Here is a 12,556-nt window from a genome sequence, read left to right as displayed (position 1 = left end):
CTTCTGTCATCTTATTCTTGTGCTACCACGGAAATAAGCGGGGAGGAGAAACGTGCCGTGGCTCTTCACACGACAGTCATTCACAACTCGAGCTGGTGTGCTTTGGGCTTTGGGCTTAGGCTGAGCAAAGGAAGGGGTGTGCTTGATTTACAACACAAGACAGAACGAGAGAGACAAGAGCCGCAAAATCGTTTGATGTCGATTATCTTGTTTTCATAATCGTGGACAGCCCAAATCGTAATCATGATTAAAATTGGATTAATCGCCCAGCCCTACTCTGAATAGTTCTATTGGTTTGCTGAACTTGCTCAGATGTCTGCAGTCAATATGGTCCACCTGCATGGAGTCCCCCATGACCACAGCTGGTGACTGTTTAGTGTTTAGTATTTTTGATCTATATTTCAGATGATGACTCAAGAAGTCACTCCAGTTTGGTGCCAGTGGATTTCACTCAATATTGCAAATGATCTTCAGGCTGTTGGTCTGTCAAACCCGCAGTGAAACGCGCCTAACAATTTGGGCTAGTTTTTGGGGGGCATGACAATGTTATACTAAATATCAGCATGCATGGAATGCCTCTTGTTCAATCTAACTGCTCCTGGAAGTAACTGTTGTATATTTGTCCAATAAACATTCAAATGTCAGTGCAAAATATTGACCAATGGGTGCTTCAATCCCAAAATACTGGTATTCGTATGGTCTTCAGACGCTGATATGGGTCTACCCACTCTATGGAGCATTGCCTTAAGTGACCAGTGATGCTTCTGTACATCATGTACTCAGACCCACATTGACAGTGTACATGTGGATAATGGTCATTATGGAAATAGCCAGAGGCAGAGATATTACAGAGCATGAGAGAAGGCTATTAAAAGGCGGTTATGTCTTTATTTACTGTCCTATATGGGGCAATACATAACACAGCGTTGTGGTTGTGGTGCTTTAGTGTATGAGAGGGATTAAATGCTGGTTATATAACTAGTGAGCTGCCAGCAGCACAGCAGCTTAACAGAGCAGCTTACCGCTGGAATGACTCACTTCAACGTTTCACTGACACAGTCGACCTTCTATAAACGACATCTACAGTATCTAGTCAGCATACATGTGCTTTCTCTTTGCAGTGACGACAAAAATCTGTCTGTGACAGAATGACACCTCCCGTACAAAGTCTGTTGCTATTATCTTCCTCTCTCATGTGGAGAGAAAGTCACACCAGGGTCCATTCAAAAACCTGGCAATTTAATGCTCCTTTGCTCATGACGGCCAAACAATTTACACCACAGATGTTTAGGCTAGACGAGATGTCCTGGTATATTCGGCATGATATGATACACTGTTCTGCAGCACTTATTATTATTATTATTAGTATTATACTTTTAAGAACCTATTGGTTCTCACTGCTCGCTGCCTACCGCCCACCGCGGTGTATTTTGTGGTGGCAGAAGATGGTAGACGCACCAAATTTGTAGCCTATTTGAATACGTGCTGCTTGGTCATATGCCGCATTCACCAGTGGAAATGGACGAGATCTTAAACGTCTGTCCGACAATGTTTGCAGGTTTACCAATAAGCAATAAATGGTTAAATTGGCAGCATTTCGGATCGTCCTCTCACTCTCTCGCTCTTACCTTGGCTTGGTTAATGAGAAGCCCTACGAAGGTGGAGACCAGCACGGAGCCGGACATGCTGCCTTTCCGCCGCATCTCCTGCTTGAGGAAGGGGAAGGCGGCCTGCGGCGGCTCCTCGGGCACGGTCACCGTGTAGGACTGTCGCATGCTCGGCATGCTGGCCGCCTGCCTGGGCGGAGGACGGAGCCCGTTACCGGGGCGAGCTGCTCACACGCCTGGGAGGATTTTCGGAGCTGCGCTGCTCTCTGTGCGTCAATAGGCTACAGACGCTCCGTTGTTGATCCGCTCTCTGCTCGTTGACATTCATTCATCGAGGTACCGACAGTGCAAAACACGACGAATAAAGGACCTGTGGCGCTGCCTTCTACAGGATGAACTAACATTGGTAACAAAGCAAAGATCAAAACACGAATAAACGAGCTAAGACTCACTGATGTAGCCTATCATTCTATGTATAACGACGTTATAATCAACGTGCGCAACGCATCCAGGTAATAATGTCAGTTCACAGCAATATTGTCTTCCCGTTCGGTTTCGTTGTACAGGTCTGAAGCCCCGCCCCTCCCGGCTCGGTAAAAGTCAGCCTACAACAAACGTCAGACACCGCTCTCTCTACGTCACGCACGCACACACACACACACACACACACACACACACACATGCACACACAGGTCCATCCAGCCACTCTCTCCTGGGAATCATCTGAAGGACTATAATGGCGGAATCCAAGGAGAGCACTCATCTCCATAACGGCCATGAGAGGAGGAGACTAACCTAACTGAAGCAGGTGGGAGAAGCACCACAGTGTGTGAGGATTTATGTGACATAGTCACGAGTGTCCTCATGAAGGCCCAACATTTCAGCTACACAATGTCAATGCTAAATCAACAACAAAAATCTCCAAACACGTCCTCATACCGAAACGACAGAGTAAGTTGATTTGCAGGCTTACTTCCTGTTTCCGAAACACTGCAACAGGAAGTAAGCTTAGCAAACACTTGTTTGCTAATACAATAGCTGACAGGAAATAAGCTAGGTTTAAAAATAGTTCCATAGCAACACAATTCTGTGAAAACTATCTATATGAGCGAAACGGTGCGTACAGGCAAATGCGATCTCCGAAAATCAGAAAACGCTTTAAAAATCACAAAAGTGGTGTTCATTTGCGCAGATTATCTTGCTGAACACAAAGGTCTCAGTTTCATAAACTTGTGTTAACCACAGACTCTTTATTTCAGACAACTAACCAAAATGGCAAAGTCCCTGCATTCAATATCATTCACCACCAAAACTTCCAAATCCAGCGGGGAAGTTTGAGCACTGGACTTGAGCCTGTAGGATTAGTGAAGGATAGAGAACACGAGGCCCCCCGCTGGCAGAAAGCAGCATGGGCCAGGCAACACCAGCTGAAATGCAAGATCCTCTGAGAAACACAAAGATGACTTGTTGTTTACACGGCTCTCTCTTCTCATGGTCAGGACAAGCTCATGTCTCTTCCTCTAAATATATCTACAGCATCGCTAGAAGCCATTGTCGGGGTCGGCTGTGACTGGCCGTCTGTCGCTCCAGTATTTGCGGTGTGTAATAATTCAATCAATCAATCAATCAATCAATCATGTCCTGCACCATTGGCTCTAGTCTGCTTTGACGGCAGCTTGTTGGCGGCTTTTTTGTCCGATGCGTCAGGGCGTTGGTGAGAGAAATCACTCTGATTGGCTGGTCAGGGGTAGAGACATCACTCTGATTGGCTGGTCAGGGGTAGAACCATCACTCTGATTGGCTGATCAGGGGTAGAACCATCACTCTGATTGGCTGGTCAGGGGTAGAGACATCACTCTGATTGGCTGGTCAGGGGTAGAGACATCACTCTGATTGGCTGGTCAGGGGTAGAACCATCACTCTGATTGGCTGGTCAGGGGTAGAGACATCACTCTGATTGGCTGGTCAGGGGTAGAGACATCACTCTGATTGGCTGGTCAGCAGTGATAATTCCAAAACACATATTTTCACAATGACGTGTCACATAACATCCCAACGCAAACTGTAGACGCAAACAAAAGTGCGCTTCAGTTTGACTGAGCACAGCAGCACATGGCGATGTGCATGTTCAGTTTGACTGAACACAGCAGCACATGGCGATGTGCTGCTGTGTTCAGTCAAACTGAACATGCACATCGCCATGTGCTGCTGTGTTCAGTTTGACTGAACACAGCAGCACATGGCGATGTGCATGTTCAGTTTGACTGAACACAGCAGCACATGGCGATGTGCATGTTCAGTTTGACTGAGCACAGCAGCACATGGCGATGTGCATGTTCAGTTTGACTGAACACAGCAGCACATGGCGATGTGCATGTTCAGTTTGACTGAACACAGCAGCACATGGCGATGTGCATGTTCAGTTTGACTGAGCACAGCAGCACATGGCGATGTGCATGTTCAGTTTGACTGAGCACAGCAGCACATGGCGATGTGCATGTTCAGTTTGACTGAGCACAGCAGCACATGGCGATGTGCATGCAACATTTGTAGAGGAGATATTTCATCTGAACTGATGTGTGCAGGGGAAAACATGCAACATGTGCCCAGGAGCAATGTTATGACCCAAGCCACAGAGGCCAGGCTCAAGCATGTGTACACAACAAATAGCCAAGGAACACATTACGTACGTGTGTGTGTGTGTGTGTGTGTGTGTGTGTGTGTGTGTGTGTGTGTGTGTGTGTGTGTGTGTGTGTGTGTGTGTGTGTGTGTGTGTGTGTGTGTGTGTGTGTGTATGTGTGTGTGTGCGTGTGCGTGCGTGCGTGCGTGCGTGCGTGCGTGCATGTGTGTGCATGTGTGTGACACTCTTTAAATCCTTGAGGTGGACAACGTCAAAGTCAGAAAGAGCAAAGAGTAGATATTTGTATTCTGATATCTGACACAAAGAGCTGAGCAATAGTCTAGTAATGAAAAATAAAAAATAAATGGGACAAAAGCAGCCATGTTATCTAGGAGAAGTCAGAGAGTGCAAATACCAAGGGATAGCTGTTCCACTCTGCAAGTTAAAATAGACACATCGGCCTGACAATCTCTTCACTAAAGTGGTTTAAATTTAACCAAGGTGCCATGCATTGTTTTGGATGGCAATTAAAACAGTTCCTCATTGATAACAGTCCTAAACCGTTAGCCAACATTCCTGCAAGGAACATAAGATTCTCTTCTACTGGCTAACATCAGTGCTGACACGGTCTGTGGAGATATGCACGAGAGTCCCTGTTCCAGAACAGAGTGAAACCTTCTGTACACTCACTCTGTAGCATTGGAACTCAGATACCTTCTGTACAGTCACTGTAGCGTTGGAGCTCAGATACCCCTAGGCCTATGCTCATCTAATGCAGGCTTTCTTTTTGAACTCTTCGAGCTAGAGAAATAAGATTTTTTTATGTGGAAGGAAATGAATCAGTTATATTTGTTAATACTACAGTATAATAAAACATATGTTTTTTATTATATTCTATAATTATATGTATATGTGCATTTTCTCCTTTAGTTTGGTTCATAAGTCCATCCATGTGACTTTTGTTGACAAGCCCTGGTTAGCTTGTAATTAGGACGTGTGAATGTAAGTGAGCCAACGATGCAACAAAGTGAACTTTTCCACTGTGGTTTGGACCGAAGAAAACCAACTATAGGTGTAATTACATCCTACTGTAAGTGTGGGCCACCATAGAGGACCATTCCAATTTATGAATTGAATGAACACACAATACAACCGTAGACAAACACCTGTTCTGTGTGAACTAATGATTATTTTCATTGCCAATGAATCTGTTGATTATTTTCTCGATTCATCGATTAGTTGTTTGGTCGATATAAAATATCAGAAAATGGTCAAACATGTCAATCAGTGTTTCCCAAACCCCAAGATGAAGTCCTCAAATGTCTTGTTTTCTCAACGACCCAAATGTATTCAGTTTACTGTCATAGAAGAGTAAAGAAACCAGAAAATAGTCACATTTAAGAAGCTGGACTCAGATTCACTCAGACTCAATTTTCTACATTTTTCCCCTTAATTAATTACTCAATCGATTATCAAAATAGTTGACAACTAATGTATTAATCATTGCAGCTCTATTCTTCAGTTAATGACATGAGCTTTGAACAGTGTAATGTTGACATGCCACATGCTGAGCCGCATGCTGAGCCGAAGCACCGCCTCTTATTTTCCAAAGAACACAGCAAAGCTCCAACTTATAACCACACCCCTTTTTGCAGGTGGGTCACCCAGGCAGGCGGGTCACCCTGGCAGGCGGGTCACACAGGCAGGCACTGCTGAAACGGGCGTCACAAGAACAGCGGCCGAAATGTGTGAAAGTGTGAGAGGAAGTGTAAAGTAGAGGAGCCTAAATGTTTAAGTGTGTCAATGAGCTGCTCCAAAATTAGAACAAGGGAAGACTTAACATGACCTCCAGTATATATCACCTGTCTTCTAGCTCAGTGGTTCTCAAATGGGGGTCCGGGGACCCCCAGGGGTCCTTGATGGGGTTCCAGGGGGTTCCCAGCCAAAAGGGGGGTACTTCATTTTCCCTATAATTCCATTCATAAGTAACACAATGACTATTTTGGTCATGGGTTTTATACACTTTCTGTAATAAAACATAAAGCATCAATCTTATTATCATATGGGACCATGTGACAAAATCCTATCAAATGGGGGTCCGTGGTCTAATTTTTGTCAGTTTAATAGGGGTCCTTCATGCAAAAAGATTTGAGAACCGCTGTTTAGCTTACATGATTTGAAAGGCTAGCTAGCTAACTTAGCAAAATGTCTTGTTAGACTCAATAGTTAGTTAGCATGCTATGTGACTAAACGTAGCTATAAGACACTACAACAGCTACTTGAGTTTGTAAGTTAGTAAACTAGCTGTAGTTAATTAAGAAAGTGGTGATAAATAAAAATGCTAAGTCATACTTTCATTGCTAGGTGAAGTCACACGTGTAGGCTAACTAAGTAAGTACACATCATAAGGCTTTTTCACAAAAGTGTCCTAAAGAGAAGTGCCAGTTTGTCTGATTTGAATATTCTGTAAGAGAAAATTGGAAAAGCAGGGATGATGATGAGGATGATGGCTATGAGAAAAGATGATTGTAAGCCAGCTTGTTGCCTTACTAAAATACATGGCACAGGATGAACATGAGCACCGGCCCGAGACGATCTGCTATTTCTGTGTTGTAAGCTACTAAGAAACCAGCAGGATTGTGTTTACCTTACTTTGCCAAAGCTATTTCAGGAGAGCCACATCGCCATAAGTGACTTCAAACATCGATGTTACAACAACAAGCGGAAAGCTAGCGGTCACTTTGCAAGTCATCCTCGAGCACTGATAGGAAGGACCACTGCATTAGTTTGCATATGGATCAGCTATGAGCTTCCGCATATGGGCTGGGTGATATGGACCAAATAAAATACTGTATCACAACAATACAATGGAATCTGCTTATAGTGATAAACTGCTTATACTGATCAAAAAGCTTGGTCCCGAATCATTCCTATACACATGCTGTTTAAATCATTCCTATACACATGCTGTTTAAATCATTACTATACACCTGCTGTTTAAATCATTCCTATACACATGCTGTTTAAATCATTCCTATACACATGCTGTTTAAATCATTCCTATACACATGCTGTTTAAATCATTCCTATACACATGCTGTTTAAATCATTCGCAGCGCTTATAGTGATCAATTTGAGCCGTTCCAAAGTGATCACTATAAGAGGAGTGCACTGTATTTGTGACCAAATACGTCAATATCGATATGGCCACAATATTGTAGGGATGAGTGGTGCTTTCGCAAAATATATAGGTTTGGGAGTGCTCTGTGTAAAGGGGTCAAAACCATCCTGATCATGTGACCTCACTTCCTGTTTGGCTCTACGTATCGGTCCTGATCATGTGACCTCACTTCCTGTTTGGCTCTACGTATCGGTCCTGATCATGTGACCTCACTTCCTGTTTGGCTCTACGTATCGGTCTGATCATGTGACCTCACTTGCTGTTTGGCTTTACGTATCGGTCCTGATCATGTGACCTCACTTCCTGTTTGGCTCTACGTATCGGTCCTGATCATGTGACCTCACTTTCTGTTTCGCTCTACTCGTGCTTTCCTTTATAACTGGGAACTGGTAATCTTACGGTTCAAAGGTCATGAGCTGGGACGGTGACGTCACCAGAGCTGGTATTTCTCATTCCAAACTTGTAGGCGCCTCAGCAGCCCCGACCTCAAAAATCCAAGATGGCTGCTCCGCGCAACAACAGTAGTTATAATCGTATAAATGCTATTGAGCACTTCTGTCTTGTTTGTGTCTCGTTAAATCAGCTGTACACACAGCACGGCCTACTTCTATCTGTGTGGACATGAGGCTGCAGTGTTTGTATGCGCAAAATGCCACAAACTGCCATGTTATCAACTGTTATTGCTAACAATGGCTAGCCTGGCTAGCGAGTGGATCTGACCAGTGAACAGTGAACTTCCCAGCTCAACTTTTCTGCAAATGGAATGCTAACAAAATGGATGTGACGTCATTTAGCCTCCACATCCCAGTTCTTTTGCGATAAAGGAACGCATGATAAGTATCGGTCCTGATCATGTGACCTCACGTCCTGTTTGGCTCTACGTATCGGTCTGATCATGTGACCTCACGTCCTGTTTGGCTCTACGTATCGGTCTGATCATGTGACCTCACTTCCTGTTTGGCTCTACGTATCGGTCTGATCATGTGACCTCACTTCCTGTTTGGCTCTACGTATCGGTCTGATCATGTGACCTCACTTCCTGTTTGGCTCTACGTATCGGTCTGGACTTCCAGCCGCCCGTCAGCAATTTCCTGAAATTACAATGTAACCGGGCCAATCAGGGAGTGCGGCGTAGTTGATGATGTAACCAGGCCAAACAGTAATGGCATCTCGCGAAACAACGAGCAGAAACCTTAACGTTAGTGGCAATAAAACGCCACTGAATGACCAGATTGATGTACCAGTTGGCCAGTTTGAGTAATGCTGTTTCCATGAAGCCCACCAGCTTTGATATCTGTTGGCTCGTTGTTGATATTTATAACAGTAAAATAACATGACGTTATATTGATGTGGACAACCTGCTCAGCCATTTCCGCTCTGAGAACGCCTCCTCGACTCTGATTGGCTAAACGGACGGTGACTATCCATCTATCTGTCCATCCCATATGTCCATCCAGAAAAAGTTCAGCCCTCTTGAACTTTTCTGTCCATCAAAACGTATGCAAATGTGCTGGATACGTATGCTTCAGTGCTGCACGGACAGACAGACAGACAGACAGACAGACAGACAGACAGACGGACAGCTGTGTTGAAAATGAATGGAAGTGAACAGAGAAATGAACGCAGACGGATAGACACCACGGATCAGTGTGGCCACCACCTTATGCCATATCACGATATTACGATATGGAAAGATGATATCTAGTCTCATATCTAGTCTCATATCGCAATCTCAATATAATATTGTTATATTGAACCAGCCCTACTCACTAAAGCTGATTTCTGCACAGTCGGGTAGCAGTTGTATAGGCCCAGACTCAGCCCTGGGGGCAGAGAGGGTGATTAAACCTGACTGGAGTGACAGAGGCCTGGGGTTAATTAACACAACAAATACTCCAACCGGTGACATCCAATTAAGACTGTTCACCTCTCACTCCCTGGCTGATGGAGAGGTGTTGATTACTTGACAGGCTAAATGAGAACCAAACCTGGTCCATTTAGCTTTTGACATTTGCCAGATTTCCACTGCAGGGCCAAACAGAAGTGGTCAGCATTTAAGACATAGATACAATTTGCTGCATGTAAACTCCCCGGCTAATATCATTAGCTTGCTGCAGCCACTGACAATACATTATACACATATAATTAATATGACATAAATACACATTTCAGTCAAATGTCAAAAAGTCATAATGCATTGCACGCCAGCTGAATGTGTTTTGTTACAGCCGACTGAACTGGATGCATCACTGGCGTCTCATACCTGGACTCCATCATACACTCTCATTCTCTGTTGCTCTTGCAATATCTTGTCTTTTGTTCACATGCACTTATAGCATCATGGCAGAAAACACCCAGCCCCACCAGATTGCTCATTATCAATAAGAATAGTATTAGTATGAGAATAGGTGTGTATTTGAGTTTGAAAATACTTCTGCTTCGAGCTCCACAGAAATGAGCTGCCCAAGGAGAAGTGGTGATCAATCTTTTTCTCCAGAAATAAATATCTGTACATTTGGCAACAGTTGAAGTGGCTTTTGAAGAGTATTATAAGCACATTATGAGTGCATGACACTGTTTATAATCAGATCATGATATAGGGTTAGGGTATATATATACTGTACATATATCTATATACACACAATGTGCAGAACATTAGGAGGAGCCTGCATGGGGTAGTGATGCTGCAGTGTAATTTTCAGATGTTTGTCTGATGATGAAGTAAGGACAGCTAAGCTGTGCTTCTAATGGCTTTATAATCTGCATCACAAAGCTTCAACTGAAGAGTTCCCACAAATTCTCCCTGATGATGAATTCCTCTCCTTCGTGCCTCCTATTGGCTTTGACTTCTCATGCCCTCTGCTCCTAACACACACCCCCTCCCCTCCCTCCTCCTCCTCCCTCCTAACGCACACCCCCTTCCCTCCCTCCTCCTCCTCCCTCCTAACACACACACCCTCCCCTCCCTCCTCCTCCTCCCTCCTAACGCACACCCCCTCCCTCCTCCCTCCTAACGCACACCCCCTCCCCTCCCTCCTCCTCCTCCCTCCTAACGCACACCCCCTCCCCTCCCTCCTCCTCCTCCCTCCTAACACACACCCCCTCCCCTCCTCCCTCCTAACACACACCCCCTCCCCTCCCTCCCTCCTCCTCCTCCCTCCTAACGCACACCCCCTCCCCTCCCTCCTTCTCCTCCCTCCTAACGCACACCCCCTCCCTCCTCCCTCCTAACGCACACCCCCTCCCCTCCCTCCTCCTCCTCCCTCCTAACGCACACCCCATCCCCTCCCTCCTCCTCCTCCCTCCTAACACACACCCCCTCCCCTCCCTCCTCCTCCTCCCTCCTAACGCACACCCCCTCCCCTCCCTCCTCCTCCTCCCTCCTAATGCACACCCCCCCCCCCCCTTCCTCCTCCCTCCTAACGCACACCCCCTCCCCTCCCATTCATACTGAGCTTAGAGATGGACCTGGCTCCTCATAGCCTGGCTCCTCCCTCTGAGAGGTGTAAGCAGCTAATTGCTGCACTAGAAGAGGTCAGGTATCCGTGCTAAGAGCTCGTTTGTCACATAAGCAGGGTCTGCTCAGGTATACTGGAATACTGCACCTCTTGTTTTGGCCCAAGAGCACCGGTTCTCATTGTGATAACATAGAGCTGTCAAAATGCGTCACATTGCTCCCACAGTGTGTGTGAGTAGTTGTGTGTAGTTGTGTGTGAGTAGTTGTGTGTAGTTGTGTGTAGTGTATGTGTGAGAGAGTGACAATGTGACATGCTTGGTATGCTATTGTAAAGTAGGACTCCTGTCAAGTGCATTGCAATTAATTTGAACAATAGTGCCCCCACCTGGTGGAAACCGGTAATCTCAGTAGCTACAAACCAAATGTTGGGCATCATGCAGTGATCAGACAGAAATGACATATAAGTGGTATCACTCTCTGATGTGAAAGCTGGGGAAGAATCACGCTGCTGTGATTCCTCTGTCCACCTTGTTCAGCCCCTGGTGACTGAGCGTGGTGTGTAGTGTGGTGGAGTTCCTCTTACCGTGGAGTCCCTGCTGGGGGAGCCGGTGTGCCCATTGCTGCTTGTGTCCCACGAAGAAGAGCTGAAACCTCTGCTGCTGCTGCTGCTGCTGCTGAAGGCCTCCTGAGTGGAGCTCCGCGAGAGGGCCTCCTGAGTGGAGCTCCGCGATAGGCCTGAGTAGCTGGGGCGGGAGCTGCTGCTGTATGAGTCGGCCACCTCGCTGGCCCGACTGCGGTAGCTCCTCAGGGCACTGCTGGAAGAAGAGGGGGAGGAGGACGAAGGCTCGGCGAGGCCCAGGGAGGACAGGTCCCTGCTCAGGTCGCTCTGGGACACCGATTTGCGTCGGCTGAGCGAGATGCTGGAGGCCGCCGGCGAGGAGAGGTAGCTGTGCTGCACCGCGGATAAGGAGGGAGTGTAGGAGCTGTAGCCGGAGTAGGTGGACCCCCCGCTCAGCCCCGACCCGTAGCCCTTGGTGGGGGTCCGGCTGAGGCTCTCGCTCCGGCGGCCGGCGCCGATGCCGCCGCTCCCGAGGATGTCGGTGCGCGGGACGGTGCGGCCCCGGTCGCGGTCGGGCTCCGAGGAGGTGCTGTAGTTGCGGGCGCGGGCGGCCGAGCTGCTCAGGTAGCTGGAGGAGGAGTAGCCTGAGGTGGAGGAGGAGGTGGGGGACCTGTAGGAGGACAGCTTGTCCCGCTCACTGTAGGAGCTAAGGCCCGGGGTCAGAGAGGAGCCGTAGGAGCTGTAGTGGCTGGTGTAGGAGGAGCCAGCGTAGCGCTTGGCGGTGGAGGAGACGCGGGACATGGTGCTGCTGCTGCTGCTGGGTGCTCAGCCACAGGGAGGGAGAGCCTCTGGAAGAGCCTCTGGAAGACTGCATCGACTGCACAGACCAGAGCCCAGTGTTAGTTCATCAGCAACAATCAAATCAATACTTTCACTACAGCAACAATGTAGGCAGCAGTTAGGACATCATCTGCATCTCTGAGCCTAAATGTGCTTTACAAAAAGACTACATTAATCAAGACTGTGCGTCAGCAACTTATAAACGTGCTGCTTTTTGGCTTAATATTATATTAATATCATAATATATTAATATCATAATATCATGGGAGCATCAAATCTAAAGTGAGATATA

The 12,556-nt window shown here is 46.7% G+C and overlaps 1 protein-coding gene across 2 annotated transcripts in view; it reads right to left on the bottom strand.

The window, feature by feature from the left end:
* The window catches only part of usp2a (ubiquitin specific peptidase 2a), a gene marked incomplete at its 5' end in the record, with an annotated part of 73,362 nt that extends 61,137 nt beyond the window's left edge, over positions 1-12,225 (bottom strand). Inside the window, one exon of one of the 2 annotated variants that reach the window (XM_083637338.1) lies at positions 11,449-12,225. In XM_083637338.1, the coding sequence (XP_083493464.1) occupies positions 11,449-12,225 (777 nt within the window). Of the gene's footprint in view, positions 1-1,628; positions 2,107-11,448 lie in introns of those variants that run through there. The other variant, XM_083637339.1, reaches the window with a different exon arrangement.
* Between the last annotated feature and the right edge of the window lie 331 nt (positions 12,226-12,556).

This window comes from Poromitra crassiceps (assembly GCF_964638095.1).
Source record: "Poromitra crassiceps genome assembly, chromosome: 5".
Classification (NCBI taxonomy): domain Eukaryota; kingdom Metazoa; phylum Chordata; class Actinopteri; order Beryciformes; family Melamphaidae; genus Poromitra; species Poromitra crassiceps.
Note: the sequence above shows the minus strand (reverse complement) of the source record. Positions and strands in the feature narration are given on the sequence as shown.